Source organism: Pseudonaja textilis, chromosome 1, assembly GCF_049901715.1.
Source record: "Pseudonaja textilis isolate UNSWEBS1 chromosome 1, rPseTex1.2, whole genome shotgun sequence".
Taxonomy (NCBI): domain Eukaryota; kingdom Metazoa; phylum Chordata; class Lepidosauria; order Squamata; family Elapidae; genus Pseudonaja; species Pseudonaja textilis.
The window spans coordinates 158532652-158558304 of record NC_141990.1 but is presented as its reverse complement, the minus strand read 5'-3'; the positions used below and the strand labels follow the sequence as shown (position 1 = coordinate 158558304).

The following is a 25653-nucleotide window of genomic DNA, read 5'->3' as shown; positions in this document are numbered from 1 at the left end:
AGGCACCATTGGATAAGCGGGATAAAAAACTTATGGCTGTGATGCAGTAAGTCGCTTAACGTTGTAAAAAATAGTTATATAATTGAGTCTGGTCATATATGGTAACTCAACTTAGAGCTGCAATGACTCACGGCCAGAATTTCTGGCTCAGTTGTGGTGATAAGTCAAGGACTACCTGTACTCTTTAATTGTTCCTGCTAGTGCCTGCTATTACAGAAGCCAAGACATCAAACATGCTGGAAAGCTGAAACACAAAATGTTCAAGAATGCCTGTACCACAGCTCTGACTTTGCACTTCAGATATTACATGTTGTATATTATGCAGATTCCAAATGTTGTGAAAGCAATTATTGTGCCAGGCAACAGCACAGACCAATCTATGCTATCATCTCCTCTGGTGCCTCTTAGTTCTTGTCCACAAATGGCATACTTAAGCTGTAGAAATTCAACAGAGCTATCTATAATGTACTGAAGAAAAAGGACAGGATTGCTTATAAACTATGAAGGGCAAAAGATAAAGGCCAAGGGACTAAAACTGATTTGGCTACACTTGATTTCGCTCAAGCTTTCAGGAAACTTTTTGTTTCATTTGCTCTAAATATCCCAAGGTCATTCTCTAGGAACATCTAAGAATGCAGTTGTCTGCATGCTTTAAAGGCATGTGATTTCCTATCCATTTATTACAAAATGAGAATTGGAAGAGATTAGCGGGGTTGTGTTTACACTTCCCTTATCACCTTAACAATGAATCTTCCCCAGATTAGGGACAATTTCCCAACAATCATTCAAGTAACAGAAAACACAGATCTCTATACTCACCTGCATCACACATACACCTTGAAGCGCTGCCACTCGGCATGGAGTTAACTGATTGCCATTATTTCCCAGACCAAGTTGTCCATTGCCGTTGTAACCCCAGCCATAGACCTGGAGTGAGGAGGAGGTTAATTAGCCATATACTTTATTTCTACCCAAACATCTCCTGTTCTGGGAGAACAGAAGTGCTAAACTAGTAGAAGTTCAAAAGGAGACCTTATTTTAAATTCTGTACTATTTCCTTTCTCATTACCTATGTTCATAAATATACTTTTATTATTTCAGAGGAGAAATCTTAATTTTATATTAAGGTGTTTTTTTTACAGAGGCAAAAATGTCTTCCATAGTTTACAGATTATTTGGGAGGGACACAAGTCTGTATACAAGTCCAATCCAAGAAGGATTGAATCAATGCTACTCTCCATTGTGGAAGATAAAGTGTAATAGTATGATCTGCTTTCTATTGGCATATATAAGTCCGATATTCTATACCTATGCTTGTAACAGTTACGGTACTTCAGAAGTGACTGCACTTTTTATGCAATCACCCGTTTCTGAGCCTTTTATCTCTATCACTACTAGTAACAATTAAGATAAAGAGAATTAGCATGAACTCCCTAGTTCAGCACCTGCAGAGAGGGGGATGAATACCAGCATTTTAGTCGTTAAAGATAATACTTCACTTAAGATACTTGGAAGAAAGGCTACCTGCCATTGACAAGAAATGTCATTGGGCTGACTCTAGGTATTGTAGTCCAGGGACCATACCTTACACTTAAAGTTATCTTGGGCAGTCGATCAGCTGGCTAAGTTATGACCCAGGAAGATGCTATGCAGCTTGCAGCCAGTTCCAGGCAACTTGTCCCCTATCATTCTGGAAGTTTCTGACAAACCAAAGAAGCACAAACTGGTCTATTTCCTTTTCATCTGTAACTCTCTAGTTTATTCCAGTAAAACCTGTTGGCATTCACACAGGTTTGAGCTTATTGTCACTGAATCCTAGATCCGGTACCAACACTCCTTAAATGAGTATTAAAGGCCTGTACTATTTGGAAAACAGCCCTGGGATCTCTGGATAATAAAGCTATAAAGAATGATAAGAGATGTAAATCAAAAGGTCTCACGGATTGAAGACTAGCCATCTTTTCCCAGGTATTACCAAGGCTGCAGAATTTCAGAAAACTTATCTGAATTGCTCATATCTACTTCTGAATTTATTTTCATTGGACATGTGTTTAAAGAGAACAAAAGCGTAATTCTTTCTTTGAATTAAGCCAGTCTCCAGAAGCGCAAGAACAAGGTTTGTCTTCATTCTGCAGCTCCTTACCTCATCTCCCCACATCACACATTTCTATTTTATTTTTGGGTTCACTTCAAATATTACTCTTCGCGTGCAATTGGCTGAATTTCAAAGCTTTGAGACAGAAGATTTTCTCGCTGAATAGAGATAGACACTTGCTACTTTAAAACTTCTCATAATTTTCTATTTTATTTGAAAAATATTCTCTTGTTAAGCATTTTTTCCAAATTGAACTGGAAAAATTTTGAGGGTTTGGCTAATCTATAAATTTTGGGCTAGTTCATATCCTCCAGATAATTTTTAAAAAATGCAAGGGAGGGAAAGTGACTGAAAATTGCTCCCCACTTCACCAATATATGCCATTTTCACTACCACCAGAAAATCCTCCACAATTATCTTCAGAAAGAATGAAAACATCCTTGTGCAAGAAAGTAAAATGTAATCTTGACCTGCAGAACAAGTAGATGGATTTTTTTTAAAAAAACACCCAATAACTAAACAACATTGTTGTGCATTTTCCATGAAATACTTATACAGGAACACTTCTGTTTGCAGAAACAGAGGCAAATGTGGAAGGCCACCAAAGGCTTACCTCCCCATTATCTATGACCACAACGGAAGAAGTTTGACCGCAGGCAATGCTGACTGCTACCTTAGCCTGTAAACAATTGGAGACTCTGCGAGGAGTTGGCTGGTTTGCAGTTGATCCTGACCCAACTTGCCCACAGTTGTTATAGCCCCAGGCATATACCTTTTAACAAAGGAAAAGAGGGAGAGACAGCAAGAAAGCATACCACAAACTTTACTACGTGAACAGAAACATTTCTCCAAAGCATATACTGTTTAACAGTGCAGGTACCAAAGTAACTCGTTTTACAAGCCACAGACAAATAGCATGGTCATTTATGATATACTTCAAAGTACTGATGTGATTAACATTCTAATTGCTGGCAACATAAAGCCTCTTCTAACATACTTCACATAGAAGGACCCACTTGAAAAAGAAGTAACTGCCTGGAGTAGGGGAAGAGTTTTGACTTAATTTCTCATCAATGAATCCACCAAAAAGTCTATTTAAGTGGAACGGGGAGGTAATTTGAAGTAAGTGCAAAGAATTCATATGAAGGAATATTGTCAAAGTCTAGGAGGGAGCTGGACTAGAAGACCTCCAATTTAAGTCCTTTGCTAGCCGTAATGTGATGGACAGAAGAAATCATGCAAATCACTCTTGGCTAACGAAAGAGTGCGTGCATTTTACCTTGTAACATCCAGGCAAAACCTTCAGTTAGAAAGCGAACATTTTTCTGCAGGAAACTAGAGCAGGAACCCAGTCAAGAGGGATCCCATTTGGAATCAATGCCTGTTACTACTCTCCCCAACACCCCCAGGACAGACAGTTTAAACACAGTTTTACAAGTTAAATGTAAATGTTCAGCCCTAAGTGAAGGAATGGCCCAGATTCACAGGATAAAGGAAAAGGCAGCCATCAACTTTGAGTTGTTTGCCTTCCTCCTGTGTCCAACTGCATTTTTCTCAGCTTCCAGCATTCACTGGTAGAGGATGGACAACACAATCTTTCTTCTCTGATTTTTCCTGACTTCTTTTCATTCTAAAGTAGGGCCCATGCATTAAAGGTGGGTTGTCTTCTATCCACCAAGTCTTTTCTGCATTTTTCAAAAGGGAAAAAAAGTCACATAGAAATGAAGGAAAAAAGATAACTGTATTCTACTTTAAACAAAGCCCCAAGTATGCTTACAGCAATATGAGGGTGGTCTCTCTTCTTCCTAATTCTTCCTCTAAGAAAAAAAAAACTGACAGTGCAAGCCTGGGTGCTCATTACGGTTAGATGGCCCAATCCTCATTACTAGAGGAGGAGGAAGAATGCTACAACACTATGATGCATGAGGAAGGAAGGAAGGAAGGAAGGAAGGAAGGAAGGAAGGAAGGAAGGAAGGAAGGAAGGAAGGAAGGAAGGAAGGAAGGAAGGAAGGAAGGAAGGGTCAACTCAAAAAACAGCCTTCAACTCATGAACAATGATAAAAGGTAAACTAGCAACAGGATCTACATATCAAAAATTATCTCCTTGGCGAAGGTTTCATACTAGGCACTTTCATACTAGGCAATTTTCAAAGGATTATATCTAATGTCTTCAAAACTTAACTGTAATTTTCAAGACTTGAAATGGAACATTATCCCCTTCATGCAAAACAAATAAACTCTAGTGCCTGACAGATATGAAATTAAATAGGCTGAGTTTCACAGAAGAGACCACAATGCCTCCAAATGTTCTCCCAGAGTCAGACGCATTCCTTAAACACATACCCACACAATTTAAAAGAGCCAAGTTCCAAATTTCTGCACCTATTTTCCTGAAACTGGTCCTCTTCTTACTAAAACAGGTATAGTATATCCATAAAATGTATTCTATCCAGCTGAACAATTTAGAAATTTCAGCACTTACAATTTCCCAAGCAAAGGGGAAATTCAAGCATCATTATTCCAAGTTTCATTTTTGAATCAGAAAGCTTCCACTAGACCAAAAGAAAATAAGTCACTGTCTCACTGGGCACTGAATCAGATAAAGGCCATTCAACCTCTATTTTTATACCTGAAATCTTGTTTTTTATGATTGCTACTGAATACTTGTACAAAATATAAAACCCCCATGAAATCAGATTGCCAAGAGTAGCTTATTTCCTCTATAAATATACAAAGTTTTATTGTTAAGATAAAATCTGAAATATTTCACCAAGAAAACACAGATTAATCATAGTATCAATACCCCTTCTTCAAGGACAATGTTCAAACATTTACCAAACAAAAGTACATTCTTAACAGCAAAAACCTGAATAGCTAGTTAGAAAAACAGAACTTACATCTCCATCAGATGATAATGCAAGAGAATGGTGGGAACCACAAGCTACTTCGGTTATTTTCTTAACAAGCAAATTAGTAGAAATCTGAATAGGCGTCACACCCTGGTTGGTTGTCCCATTCCCAAGCTGACTATATCCATTATGTCCCCAGGCATAAACTTCACCATCTACCCAAAAATAAACAAAGCAAGGACAGTGAAAAATGCAATTAGGCAACAACATTTGTACACCTACTCACACAAAACAAGATTATTGCATTTCAATAATCACTATCATTATGCTTGGTCACAGAGCCAATCAGTTGTGTAGATTGGGTTTGGCTTCTTTATCTACTCATTATGATGGTTATTATGGTCATTTCTCTAATGACTTGTTTTATGGGACAATAAGGCAGAGATACTGGAGAACTTGAATGAATTGGCATTGCTTGACTGGGAAAAAGTTAAACAACAATTTGCTAAAATTAAACACACACATTCTTTCTGTAGCTAGAGAATGGAGATTAGCGTAGAGAATGGAAATTATATACTCTCCATCTTTAAAGCTTATCACCTACATTTATCCATGTTAAACATTACAGCTATTTTAACTAAGGAACTTCATTATGAAAAGATCTGACTCTCTTGAGAAGTTTATAATGCTGGGAAAAATGAAGAGAGAAGAAAGAGGATGACCAGAAGCAAAATTGATGGCTGAACTTAGTTACAACAACAATGGGTGCATGGTTGGAAGATCTGGAGCTGGGTGGGAGAAAAATGGTCTTGCAGAAAATCTATTGGTTGAAAAGAGTTGACAGCAACTTGATGGGATATAATTTATCAATTAAAGGAACACAAATGAGCATGTTATCCAGCATGATGGCAAATTAAACTTTCAACAGGCTTTAAACATGCACTTACTTTAGTTTTTAAAAACCTAACTTCTAAATACTTGTTGACACAAGGAATGCTGTTTCATCATACAGTATTAAAATAATAAAAATAAAAAGGAGTGAACATTCAATTTCTGTCTTCTGTGGAGATGTAATTATGCTGCCATCATCCTATGACTCTCAGTCACTGAGAAAAACTCACCAAAAAAGATGTAGCCCATGGCTGCAAAAGATCTGTACTGCCTAGCTGAGGGGAAGAAAAGTGACACCAAGATGATGGGCCCCACTGACAGAAGCAAATTTTCCTCATTACAACCATTTTGCATGCTCCAATTCCCTAAGTAAGAATCAGGTGCCTCTAATACTACTCAGAAAAAGTTCCCCACCTTCTGTACTAAGGATCACATGCGGCCCACTTCCATAGCTAAGACTGCAGATCCTCTTTCCGCATAAACTCTCAAGTTTTTTGGGTACAATAGTACTCTGATTATCTCCAGTTCCCAGACAGTTACTGCAATTTAGTCCAAATACAAAAACCTGGAAAAAAAAAAGCAAAACCAATGAGCTAACATGGATATGTTTATTTATGGCACGTTAAAAAAATTCTAAATTGATTTTGCGGTATATAACAGATTTGCAATGAAACTGAGATTTATAATAAATATGGAATAAGGGACGGTTAGAAGATAAATCAGGTTTAAGAGTCTATACATCATTTCAAATTAAGACAGGCTATTTGGAAGTGTTTTGGGCTTGAAACAGTTTCAAGCTAAAAATGCTTCCAAGTTACCAGATTACATTTTCTCTGTTTTACTTCGAATAATGATGGATAGATCCATAATGATGTAAGTGGGTCTGAATTTTTATGATTTTCCTATCAAACCCAGGAACCATCAATATTCTATCCCCTCAGAGTGAAATGCTTTGTGGTTCAAAAGACTGAAATTTACATTGTTATAATCTTAAAGATAATTTTTATAAAATGATAAATTGTTGGTATATGTCACTGGAAATATTGTCTAGAATATATAAAGGTACTTGAAATTTATGTTGGAAATGTAAACAAGAGGATACGTTTTATTATGCTTGACGGATGTGCAATTTTTTTAAAAAAAATTGGACTAAACTACATGCATTAATCCAGAAGATTTTAAAGCTTACTATATAATTAAAACTAGACACTTTGCTTTTGGGACTGATCAATAAACATTTCAGAAAAAGCCATGGAACTGTTTTTTATAAATGATGCCTGCAGGGAGATTATATCCACCAAGGGGAGGGGGGGGGGGAAATCAACATTATCCACAGTAGAGGAATGGATGCAAATGGGACTTCTGATGTGATCAAATTGACAGCTTCGATCAGAGAAAAGATATTATCTAAACTTAATGTTGATTATAAATATAAATATTTTTTCATGAAAATAAAATGATTAGAAAATAGATTATACAAAAAAATGTAAGTCATGCTGTCATCATAGCGTAAAAGAATCTTTATCTACAACTGCTATTAAGAAAATCAGAAACTAACTCTATTTCACTTCTTTTTCTGCCTTTTTCTTCTTTTTTTTCCTCTTTTCTTTATTCTAAATACAGGTAGTCCTCGACTTACAACCATAATGGAGCCTACCCACTCTGGTCACAAACCATGATGGCTGTTAAATGAGGTGCCCATGTAATCGCCTTACTTAACAACCCCAATCCCTGCTCTTCCCACTGCAGTTGTTAAGTGGAGCACAAGATGCCTCCGAAATGGGGGAGGCTTGGGAGACCTAGCACAGGCTCAGGCCCGCATTGTACACCTCCCAAGCCCAGTGGATATTTACAAAAAAAAAAAAATTGACATCCCTTCCCACAATTAATACAGTATGCTAAAATAAGATTTCACTGAAATCAATAAAGGTAAGAGTAGCATCCATTCAACTGGCTGATGTCAAAAACCTCAGCACATATTTCACGTTCAATATTTGAAGGCAAGACCAACAGGAATGCTAAAGCTATGGAGGGAAGAGGAGGACTGTTGGCAAAAATCACATGGACATGCCCATCAGGAATTAAGCTAAACTGGTGATACATTGAATGAAAAAATAAGAGTATGTTAATAAGAGTATGTTTTAAAGGCCCAGTTCTTTGATGGGTTTGTTTAAAGATCAAACCTTCCATCCAAAGTATTTCATTGCTGTTTGAAAGGAGCTTTAAAAAAAAAAAACACTTGTACTAAGATGTCACCTTCTAAGATGTCACCTTCAATCTTCAGTGTAGCTGCAACATATCTTTAAAAGGATTAGCTCAATATTGGGCACCATGCTTGGAAAAATATGTTTTCCGACATAACATGGACCCCAAATAACATTCAACATCCAGCAAACTGCGCATGAGTGAGATTTTCATTTAACTGATTGGGTTTGCCATCAAAATCTCTAATTAATCTTTGCTATGTGAAAACACAAGAATATGTAGCTACTTTTGTACAGAGTAGCAAATTAGCTTCCTATAGCAGAGTTTGAAGTACTTTCTTAATCTGCAGTGTTTCATAACACTTGGGTAATTATTTATTTTAAATTGTTATTTATTTCAACTTGCTGAGTTCCTGGCTGATTTCTGGTTTGAAACCAGTCAGATCTTGTAAAGTTTCCCTTCATATATGAAGGAGTGACCAAAATATATTTTATCTAACACCTGATGTGGATAGTAATAACAGTCCCCATATAGGTATTTCCATCTGTTAAGAGGACATCTATGCCCGTGTGATTTGTACTCTAACACAGGGGTCTCCAACCTTGGCTACTTTCAAGACTTGTGGACTTCAACTCACAGAATTCCTCAGCTGGCTGAGGAACTCTAGGAGTTGAAGTCCACTAGTCTTAAAGTAGCCAGGGTTGGAGACCCCTGCTCTAACTTGTCAAGCAACTTGCTCTTGTTTAGATGTAGGTGACCTTGGAGAAATAATGCAACAATCAGCAACATGCTTCAAGCCCAAAACAGAAAGAGAAAGGCTGAAAAGAAACTTAAGCTGAACTTATCCTTAACTCCTTTGAGTATAAGAGGGAGGGAAAAGTCAACACAATCAGGCTTTTCAAGATTCCGTTTGCCATTGCCTATCTCAATAAAGTAGAGATTGATCACTCTGGAGCAATCCCGCCTGATTTGGCCACCGTGAAAGGTGGACACCAAATGTGGTGGTGGAAGACAATAAAAATGTGCAGTATGAAGGTTTGGCCACAATAATATCCAAATTTGGCTTTCAAATAAATAACCCAAGTTGTTAAAAACTGTAATCTTTTTGGGGGGATTTTTTTTTAAATTTATTTTTAATTTTAATTATAAGAATACAGCACAATACATCCAACTTATCCTTGTTATACATATATACATTTTACTTCATCATTTATAATCTCCTTATTTAATAAAGGGAAAATACCTTTTCTATTAAAAAAACAATCATATTAAGTGTGTTAAATTATCATCTAAATAAAACTAGACACTTTTTTGTTCCACTCCTTTTCCTATCGATACCTGGCCTATTATTCAAAATTTAAAGATGCCTTTAAGAAAAAGCACAGAAAAAGACCTTTGCATTGGTCCACTCTCCCATAGCAACGAATAAGGCAGCTGAAGATACATCCATGTTTTGGACTGGGATTTTCTCTTTCTCTCCTTTTTTCTTCTACCAAGTCATTAATTTTCTAGTGTTTCTCAATTCTCCCGAACCTGAACAGACTCTAGCTTCCTTCTTTAGAGTTCCTCCATGCATGCATACCTTTTTAAATGCTCTGAATCACTCTCCCTTGTTCGAAGCCTATCTTTCTCTAGACCTCCTGTCTGCTTCAAACTTCATGGATGCCTGGAATCGAGCTGTTTAGAACAAGCTACTTCTCTCCTCCATCCCACCTCTAAATAAGAAATGCCACACAAGTCAAGCATTAAACAGGGGCTCAAAGCTTAAAACCATTGACATTAGTGGACCTTCATTAGTTTTCTAGGCTAGGGGACCAATGACACTTTAGGATTTTTGCAAAAAGGCAAGTCAACTCAGAAACCAAAGCAACTCAACTGTGTTCTGGAATGAGATCAAAAGAGGGTTTATGTAACACAGCAGTTTCATCTTGTGATTTCCTGCTAGATTTCTGCTGAATGGAAAGTGAGGAAATCGGTTATTTCATGTGAAATTTTTGGATATCCGATCGTTCGGATAGAAGGCATCAAATTAATTTCCAGAACATTAAATCTATTGGGCCATTTGCAGATCCAAAGCACTGAACCTCTATGCAAGTACCGTATTTTTCGCACTATAAGACACGCTCCCCCCTCCCCCGCAAAAGTGGGTACATCTTATAGAGCAAATATTGCAGCTGACTGGTAGTGGAATACCACAGATCAGGTGTTCTAGGTGGCAGGGATCGCCACTGCTGCCCATTTGCTGCTGCCATTTGCCGCTGCCCATTTGCTGCTGCTGGGCGGCAGCGGAAGCGAACAGCAGCCATGAATGGGCAGGCAGCGAATGGCTGGTGGCTAACAGGCAGCAATAGGTGGAGGTGGCTATCCCTGCTGTCTAGAACAGCTGATCGGCAGTATTCCAGAAGACCGATCCAACCGTCAATCAGCTGCTTGGCAGCGAAGGCTCCAGTGTTCCCTGCCGGCGGCAGCAACTCAGCTCAGTTGACCAGTGGTGGGTGCAACAGAGAGGAACCCTGATGAGCCATGTGCTGGGGCTGCAATAATGTGCTGAAGCTGACCAGGCTGTTTGCTGCAAGGATGCAGATTTTTTTTTTCTAGTTTTCCTCCTGCTAATGTACATCTTATAGTCCGGAGCGTTTTATAGCGCAAAAAATACGGTAAATTACATAGACAGGAAATTCAAAAGTAAAAACCACAGAGCAGCCTTCCCAAGCCCAATTTCTTCTTGATATGTCCCAGCTACAGTACTTTAAAAAAAAAAAAAAGCAGAAATGGAGATGTGCAGCAAAGAAAGACTAAGAACCTGGACTGATTTCATGGGATGAATTCATTGCTTGGATTCCCCTTGGCTTCAGATTCAGAATGGAGTCCTATTGTCTACTCCCTGATGAAGCCCTCCATGTAGATAGGAGCACAGGACATTCTTCTTGAAAAAAAGGGTTTTGTTTTGGGATTACAAAATATGTGTTCTGTAATTATATACAGGGTATTTGAAAGAGAACCAAAGTAAAGTAGGAAGTGAATCCTATTTATGACCTTTTTTATAAAATCTTTTTTTTCTGAGGCAAGAGACGCAATACATATTTGATCAGTGGGAAGTACTCTAGGCTCAGTTTTATTTTTCAGCAGGTCACAAATATTAATTTTAGCTGTAACAAAGAAACTGCAATATTCATATTTTTTAAACCCTGCAATTTTTGTTTTAAATATTAATTGTACATGCACGCTATTACAATCTTAAAACAAAAGTTTGCTATTTTTATATTACCCACTAGATATTCAAACAATGTTATAGGCAAAGAAAGTGAACACACCTATGTAAGTACCATAATCTTACCTCATCGCTGTGGGTGATGTATATAGCTTCATTGGCAGATGTTCCAAATACACATGCTTTTTTAATTGTTGCCATTTCTTGAGGTGAAAGCAATGTAAATATAGGCCATTTCCCGACCTCCATCATAGCTTTGCTGGAGTTATGAATATGTTATTTTATCTGTCATTTAAAATGTCTTATAGTATTCTCTGGGGGGGAAAAAGAGAATCCATTCTTATTCAAGTATGAATAAAATCTATTTCTGTGGTGGGGTCTTTCATGGGTGTCATGATGATCTTAGGGCTGCTCCAAATGTTATTAGCGAGATGATCCAAAGAGGGAAGGGCAAAATAATTAAAATAAATGTGTAAATAACTTTACTATCCGTTTTTACAAGACATGAAAACTGGAAATTCAAGGAAACATTTTTTTTTTAATTTGGAAGGAAAGAATTGTTTTTTAAGGAAGACTCAAAATGTACGACACCAAAAAGTTATACAAAATGGCATTAAATATTAATATAAACATTAAGTATTAAATAGCTACATAATAAATCCAAGTTGCAGCTCCCAAAACTAGAGAGCACTGCCAAGTTTGTAAGAGAGACCCAGAAATATCTCTATCCTTGGAAATCGCTGCAGGTCACTTTCTGCCAAATGCTGGGCTCTTGCTTTTTTGTTGTTGTTGTTGTTGTTGTTTTGTTTGCCACTAGTGTTAAAGTCTCATGCCTGAAAAGGTTTTGCCTATCACATTTTGCATTATTGGCGCAATATCCTTGTGATTACAGTATAGGTACATAAATTCACCAAGGTAACTGTCAACTACTCATCAATATCTATGACTCTAAATATATCCCCATTTGATGGGAAAAATGTTAAATGTATAAGCTATAGAAAATCAGTGAATGTGGTAGAACAGTGCATGAAACTCGCTGTCCGGCAAAAAATCTGGACCAAATGTTGATTCCGTTTGGATAAATGCAAGTACTGTATCCTCTTCCCTGATCCTACTGACTTGGCACCTCCCTCGTGTTTAACTTCAATTCCTGAAGCATTGTGATCTAGACAAGAAAACAAGTAGCCACACACCCTGCCTTGCCGGAAATTCACTGAAAACTACTCACAAAAGGAAATGGATTATAACTGGGAATTTTGCCAGGACAAAAGTGCTGTGTAATGCTACATGACACCTCAATGAATTTGTCAGAAAGTATACTTGTATATGTGTGATTACAAATAATAATACAAATTAGGACATTTATTTTGATAAGTAGCATCCATGTTTATTCTGCTTGCCCTGAAAAAAAGGTCAAGGATTCTTTTACAGCACCAAGATTTTTAACAAAAACTATTGTTACAATTTTTTTCCCAACAGGTGGAAGGAGTAGGGTGTGATAAGGAGGAGAGGTATTCTAAATTAGGTCCTTTTTCCTGGTCTGAAGATTTCTTGGCCAATTTACATCATTACCCTTCTCTAATACTACAAGAACCTATTATTAACAATACCCCTCTCTCAGAGAAAGCTCCCATATATGAATACTCCCTTAGTATTCATCCTGAACTAATTTACACTGCTCAAAAAAATAAAGGGAACACAAAAATAAGACATCCTAGATCTGAATGAATGAAATATTCTTAGTAAATACTTTGTTCATTACATAGTTGAATGTGCTGACAACAAAATCACACAAAAATTATCAATGGAAATCAAATTTAGCAACCCATGAAGGTCTGGATTTGGAGCTACACTCAAAATTAAAGGGGAAAAAAACACTACAGGCTGATCCAACTTGGATGTAATGTCCTTAAAACAAGTCAAAATGAGGCTCAGTAGTGTGTGTGGCCTCCACGTGCCTGTATGACCTCCCTACAACGCCTGGACATGCTCCTGATGAGGTGGCGGATGGTCTCCTGAGGATCTCTTCCCACACCTGGACTAAAGTATCTCCCAACTCCTGGACAGTCTGTGGTGCAACCTGGCATTGGTGGATGGAGCGAGACATGTCCCAGATGCGCTCAATTGGATTCAGGTCTGGGGAACGGGCGGGCCAGTCCATAGCATCAATGCCTTCATCTTGCAGGAACTGTTGACACACTCCAGCCACATGAGGTCTAGCATTGTCTTGCATTAGGAGGAACCCAGGGCCAACCGCACCAGCATATGGTCTTACAAGGGGTCTGAGGACCTCATCTTGGTACTAATGGCAGTCAGGCTACATCTGGAGAGCACATGGAGGGCTGTGAGGCCCCCTAAAGAAATGCCACCCCACACCATTACTGACCCACTGCCAAACCAGTCATGGTTGCAGGCAGAAGGTTCTCCACGGCATCTCCAGACCCTGTCACCTCTGTCACATGTGCTCAGTGCAAACCTGCTTTCATCTGTGAAGAGAATAGGGCGGCAGTGGCGAATTTGCCAATCTTGGTGTTCTCTGGCAAATGCCAAATGTCCTGTATGGTGTTGGGCTGTAAGCACAACCCCCACCTGTGGACATCGGGCCCTCATACCACCCTCATGGAGTCTGTTTCTGACCATTTGAGCAGCCACATGCACATTTGTGGCCAGCTGGAGGTCATTTTGCAGGGCTCTGGCAGTGCTCCTCCTGTCCCTCCTTACACAAAGGCAGAGGTAGCAGTCCTGATGCTGGGTTGTTGCCCTCCTACAGCCTCCTCCATGTCTCCTGATGTACTGGCCTGTCTCCTGGTAGCGCCTCCATGCTCTGGACACTACGCTGACAGACACAGCAAACCTTCTTGCCACAGCTCACATTGATGTGCCATCCTGGATGAGCTGCACTACCTGAGCCACTTGTGTGGGTTGTAGACTCCGTCTCATGCTACCACTAGAGTGAAAGCACTGCCAGCATTCAAAAGTGAACCATGAGCCAGAAAGCATAGAAACTGAGAAGTGATCTGTGGTCATCACCTGCAGAACCACTCCTTTATTGGGGATGTCTTGCTAACTGCCTATGCTTGCCACCTGTTGTCTATTCCATTTGCACAACAGCATGTGGAATTGTCAATCAGTGTTGCTACCTAAGTGGACAGTATGATTTCACAGAAGTGGGATTGACTTGGAGTTACATTGTGTTGTTTAAGTGTTCCCTTTATTTTTTTGAGCAGTGTATTTTTCCCCCAATTTATTCTGGGGCTTAATTTTTTCCTTATATTTGCTGCATGTATATACAATTATCTGAAAAAAGAGCAAGGCTGCTTGTATCACTTGCAGGAAAACAGGAACTCATAACTATCAATGCATTATTCTCATAGACCTTCTTGGTACCAGCATTTTTTCAAGCTACATTCTAAAAAGCATTACAGTCCTACATAAATCTCTTAACACTATTGAATCTTTCCAGCATCTTAAGTGCTAATATAAGTCATAATAAACCTATTACAAAAGCATTAAAGAACAAAATAGATAAATACGAATATAAAAAAGCTAGACATAACAGAATAGAGGATCAATACTAGAGGTTTCCGAATGCTTAGCATGAGTCAGAAATAATTTCTCAGCACATTCACAATCTGCAAATATTGTGCAAAGTAACATTAATAAAACGTACCAGCATATTAAACAATTGAGCCCCTTAAGTTTAAGTCTCATTTAATTATTTGAAGGGATGAAGTATGAGATGCTCCAAACTCAGGATGCACAAATAAATGCATCAGGACATCAGCAAAAAACCTTGCAGGAGTTTTTTTCCCTTTCAGAAAGTTATCGTACTATAGCAAGTAAGGCTTGTGCTTAGAAGATAGAATAGAATAGAATTCTAATAGAACAGAATAGATGCTCTCGGTATACATAAAAGAAAAGAAACATTCGTCAAGAATCATAAGGTACAACACTGTTGATGAGAGGTGTATTTCTCATTCAGTAACTCACATCAATCCCAGCATACTACCCTTGCTTATATAGGAAAGCAAGTCCAGGAAACATATAAACACATATGTTCTTCCTTAGATTTCTGAACAAGCTATTAATCACGATGCGATCTTTTTTCTCAGTTCACAGACGTTCCACTCCCTCGTAAAGTTCAGGGAAGGAGCCCCAGTCGCAGTTCGTGGCTCCGGGGCAGGGTTGCCAATGCTGGTTTTTTTTTAAACCCGGATCTGAGGTTTTCAATGCCTGTCTGGGTTTCTAGGTTTTGTTTTTTAACTTTAAAACTGTAACCTGTTCTCTGTTTACATTATATAATACGTATTAAATAGGTAAAATAATTTAGTTCAAAACTGATTTATTGTGGGGTTTTGTTTTTTTTAAAAAAAAATCTGGGTCTTTTGTGTAGAATCTGGCTTTACTTGAGAACGAAATCTTGGATTTTTTTAAAAAGAAAACCCAGCTGGTGCCCGTGTCCCGGACCTCCTGATTCCCCACCAAGATTTCCACCCCTCCCCGAAGACTCGAGCCAACCCGGAAGAGCCCGAGGCGTGCGATGTTTATTTCCCAAAACTGCAGCCAAACGGATCCTCCTCCCCTCCTTCCTCCTCGCTTTTCCCATTATACGCCAGAGCCAGACGTTTCCGCTATTCCTCCACTTACATGCGTGACAGGATAGGAGAAAAAGAGGCCAGCCCGTTCTTTCTGCAGGAAGTCACCGAAGAGAAACGGGGGTGGTGGTGTGTGTGTGTGTGTGTGTGTGTGTGCAGCTGCCACAGTCTGTGAAGGCACCCCCTCCCTCCCACTTCCCGACTGCTTGCAGGCAAGAAAACAGTCGGAACCAGCTTAGCGCAGGGCAGCCCAAAAAAGCAAGAGGCGCTTCGCCAGGCGGGGAGGGAAGAAGAGGGCGGAGGCTCCTTCGGCGCCTCTTTTAAACCGGGAGCGCAGCCCCGCCCAGCCGACCCTCCCGCCTCTCCTCACCTGTGGCCGGTTTTTGCAAAGCGCCGACTCCACCGAGCTGCCCCGGGGGCCGGCAGGAAGCGGAGGAGATAAGGCACTGACCCACACCCAGGGGCGCATGCGCCGCGGGCAACGCGTGAGATTTACAATGCCGGCGGCTTTGTCTTCTTTGCGCGTCTTTCTGTATTGCCTTCTTCCGATTCGCTCTGGTGACGCTATGAGCGAGAAAGACGGGGCAAGAAGAAGCTATTTTGGTGCTTTTGGTTTTCTTATTTATTTATCTATCTATAATATTTATTTTATATATTATATTATATTATATTATATTATATTATTATATTATATTATATTATTATATTATATTATATTATATTATATTATATTATATTATATTATATTATATTATATTATATTATATTATATTATATTATATTATGCAAAGTAGGTCCTCCTTACCACTAGTAAATCTGGGCTACAATGTTGCGGACAGCGCCAATTGGCCAAAAAAAAAAAAAAAAAAGATGAAGCTTTTGTATCTCTTTATAACGCTGTCATCCAGCAGTTGCCTGGGGCTTTGCAGTCCAGATCTTTCCCGCCCCTCTGCCTCCGTCTCCACCTCGGTTTTTCATCATTTTGGGGGGTACCCACGGCAGAAGGCAACAGCTGCTCTCCAATCGTTGGCCTGTTCTGTTCTTTGTGCTCTGATCAAAGAAAAATAATGCAAAAGGTCCACAAAGTCCAAAGAACCATTTCTGTCATAGAACTCCCAACTGGACAACCAGCTAAATATGAGCCAGCAGTGTGTAGCAGCAGCCAAAAAAGCTAGTGCAATCCTAAATTGTATTAACAGGGATATAATCGAGATCAAGTGAGGTACTAATATCACTCTATCAAGCCTTAGTAAGACCAAGCCTAGAGTACTGCATCCAGTTTTGGTCACCACATTATAAAAAAGATGTTGAGACTCTAGAAAAAGTACAGAGAAGACCAACCAGGATGATTAGGGGACTGGAGGCTAAAACATACAACGAATGGTTGCAGGAACTGGGCTTGGCTAGTCTAGTAAAGAGAAGGACCAGGGGAGACATGATAGTGGTCTTCCAATATCTGAGGGGCTGCCACAGGGAGGAAGGAGTCAAGCTATTTTGTAAAGCACCTGAAGGCCAGACAAGGAATAATGGATGGAAACTGAACAAGGAGAGATTTAACCTGGAAATAAGGAGGAACCTTCTGACAGTGAGAACAATCAACGAATGGAACAGCTTGCCCTGGGAAGTTGTGGGAGTGCCATCACTTGAGACTTTCAAGAAGAGATTGGACTGCCATTTGTCAGAAATGGTGTAGGGTCTCCTGCTTGGGCAGGGGGTTGGACTAGATGACCTACAAGGTCCCTTCCAACTCTGATTATCTGTTATTTGTTAACTCATTTTAGAGAGAGAGAGGAAAAAATACTCTAGTTTCTCACGATGCACTGGAAAAACCTAGCTTGAATCGTGGCTTGTTGAATCAAGCACACTTGGCTGGCTTATGTAGGATAGTAGATTTTAAAAGTTGTCCTGAATAAGCATACTCTGCCCACTCTTTCATTTCCTAGGACTGCATCATAGTAATATTTCACAGGCAGCTCTTTTATTTTAATCGTAGGGCATACCTGCAGATTGGAGTGGAAAGAAGAGATTCTTGTTAGCCCGTTAATAACAACCCAGCGCTGTTGTTGGCAGCAAACATGCCCTGAACTTTGGGCATTTAGGAGCAACTATCCAAAAACTACCTATCTCCACTGCCTGCTCATTCTGTTAATCATCCTCATCCTCCAGTCTTTCCTCTCATTTGAAGATGCTGGAAAGACATTTTCAATGGTTGCTGTACTAATAAAACGTTTTCTTAAAAGACTTGCTTGATATCATGTTGAGAACTTTCTGGCTGCCCCGTGTAAACAATAGTTTCTTCGCCCAGTGATTTCAAATTACAGTGATTAATTTTGTTTCTGTCTCTGTGTTGTTATGCTGCTTCTGCAGAACTGGCATGCTTAGCTTTTTTAATGCATTTGTTTTTAATATATACTTGATGTTTTGATTAATAATCTCATAAATCAGTAAAATGGTAGGATAAATGACTATTTAAAACATGCATTTCTCAATGTTTCTCTCTAGAGAAACATGTATTTCTCTAATCATGTATTTCTGCACCTATCCATTGTGGCAAAAGAGTAAAATTTGAGAAAGGATGTTTTCTCTGATACCACTACCATACCTGCATTATGCTCTTTTCACACCAAGGAAACATTTTTGTATTTTCCTAGGCATATTAAAAAGAACAGTTGAAGTTTTAGAATCTAATTATTTAATTGCTATTTATTACAGAGATATAGTATATTTATATTCTTCTAAACAGTACTGGGATTCAAAAAATTTTACCGGTTCTGTGGGCGTGGCTTGGTGGGCATGGCATAGTGGGCGTGGCAGGGGAAGGATACTGCAAACTCCCATTCCCTCCATATCCCGCTAACCTGCTTTCCAGCTTCGTTCTCTTGTGTAGGGCAACACAGAAGAAGACTCAGCCAATCAGCTGGGACTCGGGAGGCAGAGAATAGTTGAGGGTGGGGCCAGTCATAGGTGGTATTTGCCAGTTCTCCGAACTACCCAAAATTTCTGTTACTGGTTCTCCAGAACTGGTCAGAACCCGCTGAATACCACTTCTGCTTCTAAACCATTTTGTCTGTTAATTTGTAACCTTTTTTTAAATAATTTTTTTATTGATTTTTAAAAACAAACATAAACAAACAAAACATAAAACATCTTTTTTGAAAGCAGCTTGATCCCGGGTTACATCTCTTCGTGCAGACACAAATTCAAATTCATGTTCATTTTATATACCATTCCATATCTTATTACCATTCTGCATTTTCTATATAGCTTCTACCCTCTTTTAACTTTCTTAATTTTATTTTATTTATTTATTTCATCTTAATTCAGATCATTATACTTATATTCTTTGTCTGTCCTGTTTCCAGCTGTCTATTATTTTTTCTCATTAAACAAAATTTCTCCTGTAATCACTGATTGGAGTATGACGCCTTTATATCTTTCCCCTAAATTTATAACACTTAGTATAATGCATAACTTCCATTCGGATTCTGCTTAGTACGTTCTAAAGTTACACACTATATTTTAAAAAGAGAAAGAATTATAAATATATAATATAATTAAAACAACAATCCATACCAATTCAAATCTATTGTTAATATTAGTATTCATTTAAATCTTAAAAAATTTACACATTACTTTTCAAATAAGTATCATACTTCTATGGGAACACTTATAAACTTTCCATAATTACTTCCCCCCCACTTCAGTCATATTTTAAAACATTATATCATTAAAATGTTCCTATTCCTTCCTAGTTCAATTCTCTCATTTATTTCATTTCATTTATTTTGTTCACAAAAGTTTCACTAAATTACACTGACTATTTTATCCCACTTTTTAATCATATGTTATTTCCAATTTTCTAACATTATTTCTACTACAAATATAACAATACAATATTATGTACCTTTGCAGAATCACTTTTTCAGTTAAATTTTTACCCATTACTCTAAATAAGTCCTGTTTCTTTACATCTTGCTCCACACCTCTGTAGCTTCTCTTCCCTTCCTTCCTCCCTAGCTTCTTCTCTCTGTCCTTTTTACCCCCTTGTCTCTCCATCTCCATTTCCCTCTTCTGTGTTCCCATTTCCTGTTGCTTTCTAACATATCCACTTTTCACCTTATTTTTCCCTTTTTGGGTTGTTTTTTGGGGTCTTAAAGTCTCTATTCTCTTTCCCCCCTTTCCCCCTTCTTCCCTAAGTAAAGTTACTTGTTCATCAAAGATGGCTTCTTCTTTGTCCCAATCTTCTAGTTGCGCAGTCTTTTCTTGTAGTTTCTCATAGGTACAAATCGCCATTTCTAAGAATTGAAAAATGGAGCCAAGAGAGCCCTTCCCTTCTTCTTCTTCTTCTTTATATTTTTTAAATTCCATTTTCAGTTCATCCACAAGTGATGCCATTGTAAAAAAAAATTTCAAACAACCACCCAAGTGTTTTTAGTCATTCAAATATAATTTCCAAAAGTTCCAAAGTCACCAAGCAATCCAAATACACACAAGCTGTTTCTTTTAACACTTTCTTCTTTTTTCACTTTCTCTTCCTGGGGTTACTATTTAGTTACAAAGTTCCAGTTAAGATGTATCTTTTAGAAGTCTTATTAGAATTTAATCAGAATCTTTGAAATTCCAGGCAGTCTTCTCCTTCCAAATCCTACTCTTATTCTTTTCCTCTCCCTTCCCACTTACCAAAAAAAAATATTATTTTTTTTATATTCAGAAATCCTTATTGTCCCCTTGACATTTAATTATCCAGTTTAATTACCTCTTGATGCCAAAACGGGTTTTTCCGATTTCTCATTCATCTCTATTCACTGTCAACGTAAGGAAGGAGAGTGAAAGAAAAAAAACTTTCCCTTTTCCCTTTCATTTGCTGCTTCCAAATCTTCTTTGGGAGTGATGTATCTTTTTTAAGATTTAAATTCCAGGATACCTTGATTGTTGCTTCTTATCCCAGTCAGCCAAAACTTTCACTTCTTAACTTCCTCCTGCACTTTCTTTTCCCAGTGAGTGTTTCTTTGAGGCGGCCATTTCTGACCGCCGCTCATCCGCCTTCGGGAAAGGGAGTTTAGCCAGCTGGAGAGGAAAGATGCAGCTTTCCTCGACCCTGCTGGGATCTCCCCCCTCTTTGCCACTTCTACGGGGTGGCTTAGCCCCAAAGCCAGACTGGCTTGGGACGCTCCAGCAGCGAGCCCAGGAAGAAACCGCACGTGATCGTGCATTCCTGCCTGCCGCCGAAGCCCTGCAAACCGGAAGTCCTGTTAATTTGTAACCTTGAATTGGATGAAATCGTATGTCACAGGGCAACAATTTTTGAACCAAGACACTTCAAATGGGCTCACTTACAAAATGCCATGAACCATGACTCCCGTGGAATGAAATTTGGGGAAGTTGTGGCAGCTTCAGCAATGCTGCATTGCTCTTGCTTCAGTGCCACATGATAATTATTTCCAAAATTTCCAGATGGCTTCCTGCAAGTCAGTGGAGAAGCCAGCAGAAAGTTGAAAGTTGAACAAGATTTCCAATGCTCCCTGACAGCTTCCTAGTAGTTGCCACGTGCTCACTTTTATGCACCCTCTGCAATCCACATAGCACCTCTGGCACACCACCACATACTTTCCCTAACCAACATGGCATCCTCTTGTGCACATTCATGCACACTTCCTGACCCACACTGTACTCCCTTGCAGTCTCCCCAACCTCTATAGCACATCCTGACATCTTGTGTGTCCTCCAATAAGAGGCATCAGGCTGGTCGGGGGAGGTTTTCCATGTGGGTTGGTCAAGAGTGCATGAGAGGTGCCACACTGGTTGGGAAGAGTGGATGGGGGTTCACTAAGAGGAGCTGGGCAGGTCAATGAGATTGTGTTGGGGTGTGGCTCTGGTTGCGGATGGTGTGCATGGGTATGTGAGGATGCCTGAGAGTCACAACATGGTTGGGGAGGATGTACAAGTGTTAGGTAAGGAAATATACTATATACCATAGTATGTTTATCTGTAGTTCTTATTTGTGTCATTCTCTATCTTGACCTTTTATCATTTTTATATTTATCGCACTGTTTAAGATCAACTTTAGATTGTTTTATAGCTTTATAATACTTAATGCATTATATTTAATATATTGCTAATACAATATACTGAATACATTTATTTAAACAATGGTCTGACAATAGTATCTGAGTGACTTAATTCACTTCCTTGATCCAGTTGTGGGAATTGAAGTCTTTCCATTATTTTCTGTCTTCACAGTAAAAAAATGAAACACTCAGGGATTTGTAAGAAGTCAGGGTAGCAAGATCTGTTCTTACATCTCCTGAATTTCTTGGATCTTCTGCTAGGATTATTTTTTTGCTGCTTTTTAAAGCTGTACATGCACATACACACATATACACAAACCCTGTGCATTTCCTAAATAACTTGTTTAATCATATTAAGCAACTGACTCACTTCAGGGAATCGTCTCGATACTCATTGGACAGATCCAGCTGTGACCTGTCACTCTAAAGCTGCCACCACTGATGTCCAAACAAGGTATTGGTTGGTCCCTCGCAATGGTTTTGCCATCTCCAACATGGTAATCATGCCATGGCCAGATCTAGCTGGCTCCAGTCAAGTGAAATTGTGTGATAGGACAGACACAAGAGTATCACCCTCCCATCCTTGTATTGGGGAAGAGAGTTGATTCACTTACAGGTCCTGGCAGAATTGGCTTCCTGCCTCTCCAAGTTGAGAAGCAGAGACAGGATCCAAGCCAAGTGAAAAGGGCAATGCTGCAACCAAATAATCTTCTTTATTGTCTTGGATTATGATAAAGTATTGACTCAAAAATCCTAACTGGAAGAAAAAATAGTTGAGATAATTTAATGGGGAGGCATATGGTATTGTGAGACCCAGTTTAGTGTAGTGCAGTGGTAAAGGCTAGAAAAAGGGAGACCATGACTTTTAGTCCTGCCCTAGGTATGAAAACTGGCTGGGTGACCTTAGTCTAATTAGCCTTAAACGGGAGTGGGGCAAACCATTTCCCAAAAACTTTCTCAGGAAAACTGCGGGCAATTGTGAGGAGTCAAACCTGACTTGAAGGCAGGGGTGGCATTCATTTTTTTTAATAACCGGTTCTGTGGGCATGGCTTAGTTGGTGGGCGTGGCTTGGTGGTAATGTGACTGGCTGGGCATGACCAACCAACTCAACATCACTCACATCGAGGCACGCATCTCCTCGCCTGGCCTCTCATGACTGTGGGGATGCTGCAATAGTCATAAGTGTGAAAAATGGTTATAAGTCATTTTTTCAGTACCAGTGTAACTTGAATGGTTACTCCACACAAGCAAAGTACCAGCAAAGGAGGGGAAACAAACTCCAGAGACATTCCTGAGACAGGAAGTCTAATCCTGCCAAGAATGTAATCAGGGTTATCGGAGAGGCAGTTTCTGTAAGGAACACCAGAATGTTTCCTTCCTGCCTTCCTTACAGGATTAGGCCAGTAATTTCTTCTAACAACCAGTTCTCTGAACTGCTTAGAATGTTAACAACCAGTTCTAGTGAATAGGTGTGAACTGGTAGAATCCCACCCCTGCTTGAAGGCAGGAAAAATGAAACAAAACTAAAGTATCATAGACAAAGACTTGCTGAGCAAAACTACTTATTAAAAAACGGAAAGGTGGTCATTTCCAGTAACCAAGTCTTTTGACGACCATGAAATCTTTCTTCAGAATGTAGCACTTCTAGGCATGTGCCATTTCTCCTCTAAACAGGTTCTAGTTGACAATGTACTTAAGTTGTGGTGCCTAAAACCTGATAAATACAGAAGGGGAAAAAAAAATCACTTCCTATGATCTGCCTGTTTCTTGGTACGTGTCTTAAAAATCTACTGGCTCATTTCAGTTTCTGCTCCATGCTTAAATCCTTTTTGCCTGTTCTGCTCCAAAATCAGGTTTTTGTACTCTTATACCTGTTTTTTTAAAAAAATTCCTGGGTATGTAAATCCAAGAGTTCATTCATGTTAAATCTAACATGGTTAGTTTTGGCCCACCCTCGTTTTTTAAGGTTTTTGAAGCCTGACTTTGCCTTCTTTGGATTTTTCCACCCCTTCTAGGTTTGATGAATCCCCAGAGCAACAAACCCACTTTTGCAATCTCATCTTTTTCATGACATGGAGCAGCAGAAGCTCCTGGACAAAGCCCAGGTGGTTTACTCAGTTGTCCTGCCAAGCTGATGCAGAGCCATTTATTTCACAGTTGCGAAGATTAATTGTTTAAGCACTTGTCGACCTACCTAAGAGTTGTAATTTTGCTATCTTGTCCAAACAAATGGAATGGATAACTTTTAAATGAAATCATTATTTCCCATGATCAGCACTCGATTTACTAAAAATAGGCATGGTGTATCAACCAATGCATCAATTTCCTGAGATTACTAAATCAGTTCAAGATTTTTGTTTTATTGTTAGTCTTAATCAAAAGCTATCAGAAGCACATTTGTGGTTTATTACCTGATTTTTTTTTCTGTAGGAAACATCATTCAAGAAAGCTTAAATTAGCATTATACACAATTGCTGTTTAGATAAAATTGAACTAATTTCCCCAGCAGATGCAAGATTTTCTTCAACAGAATAGGAAAGAGGGAATCTTTTCCAGAAGATGCCCCATATTTTTGGAGTAAATGGATGGAAAAATAAAGTTTCAAGAAGGGGGAAAATTACCCCCTTCCTGTTCCATAAGCCATATCTTTTTAAGAAAGGAATTACTAAAAGAATACTACTTTTTGCATTGAGTTTCAAATCTTTGTGTTTAGGACTCAACTTAAAGAGGAAATGTACAAAGATAAAGTGTAAATTATCACAAAAATCATTTGGTTGAAGAAACAAAGGTTTATAAAAATAGAAAGGAATATTTTGTTCTTCAAAAAGTTATTACTCAAAGGAAAACCCTACTGTATAATGTGATTAATAAATTTGTAAACATTTTTCAATGTTTACTCGTTGATCATAAGCAATAGTTTGCTAGTTTATAGAATCATTGCAACTTCTTACAATCAAATATTGCAATCACTTTATTAAAATGTCTTTTAGCATTTTAAAACTAAATTAAGAACCAAAATAATTGTAATACACTAGTTTGCATTCTTCAGCTATATGCAGTGAGTCTGTGCTCAGATCTCCAGCCAGCCACCAGAAGCAGAAAAGTAGCAAAAACTCTGTCTTAACATTTTAGATTGTCCTGAATGGACTGCTAGATCAAGCAAAGAAAACTAGGTCCGCAAGACATTATAATCTTGTTTCCTGTCTCAGCAGTAACCTTTAACTAAGTTATAACACAAATTTACACCCTACCTTTACTCAATAAAAACAAGAGTGATGCTGGATCAGAGCACAGGCCTGTCTACTTCTGTTTGCAGAGACCCACAGTCACAGTTGCCACTATTATTTCTGTTAAGCAGTTCTCCTAAGAGTAGGTAGCAGTCTTTTGCACTGTACAGTAGAGGAAGCTGGTGGGAATAATATCTACTAGGGCAGGTGTCAGACAGTTGAGTAATGAGTGAAGAGGAAGGCTAAGTGAGCAGTTCCAGTGGTGGGATCCAGCCAGTTTGCACCACTTTGGGAGAACCAGTTGTTAACTTTCTGAGCAGTTTGGTGAACTGGTTGTTGGAAGAAATCATCAGGGCAGAAAATCAGTTCAGTGGGGGTATTCTACCATTTTGGCCCAGTTCAGCTGAACCGGTAGCTCCAACAATCATCTGTGAGCGAAATGGTTCGCTCTGACGATCAGCTGCTGGGCCCTCCCACCGGCCCCGGCTCTATACTGACCTTTATTTCCTGC

General features: G+C 38.9%; 1 protein-coding gene across 2 annotated transcripts in view; it reads right to left on the bottom strand.

Annotated features, from left to right (window-relative positions):
• The window catches only part of RCBTB1 (RCC1 and BTB domain containing protein 1), a 32986-nt gene extending 16648 nt beyond the window's left edge, over positions 1 to 16338 (bottom strand). Inside the window, exons 1-6 of one of the 2 annotated variants that reach the window (XM_026707659.2) lie at positions 16217 to 16338; positions 11378 to 11565; positions 6250 to 6400; positions 4993 to 5159; positions 2709 to 2867; positions 820 to 927 (exon numbers count right to left, since the gene is read on the bottom strand). In XM_026707659.2, coding sequence (XP_026563444.1) covers positions 820 to 927; positions 2709 to 2867; positions 4993 to 5159; positions 6250 to 6400; positions 11378 to 11503 — 711 coding nt within the window. In that variant the 5' untranslated portion in view covers positions 11504 to 11565; positions 16217 to 16338. Of the gene's footprint in view, positions 1 to 819; positions 928 to 2708; positions 2868 to 4992; positions 5160 to 6249; positions 6401 to 11377; positions 11566 to 15898 lie in introns of both variants that reach the window. The other variant, XM_087919439.1, reaches the window with a different exon arrangement.
• Positions 16339 to 25653: the final 9315 nt, after the last annotated feature.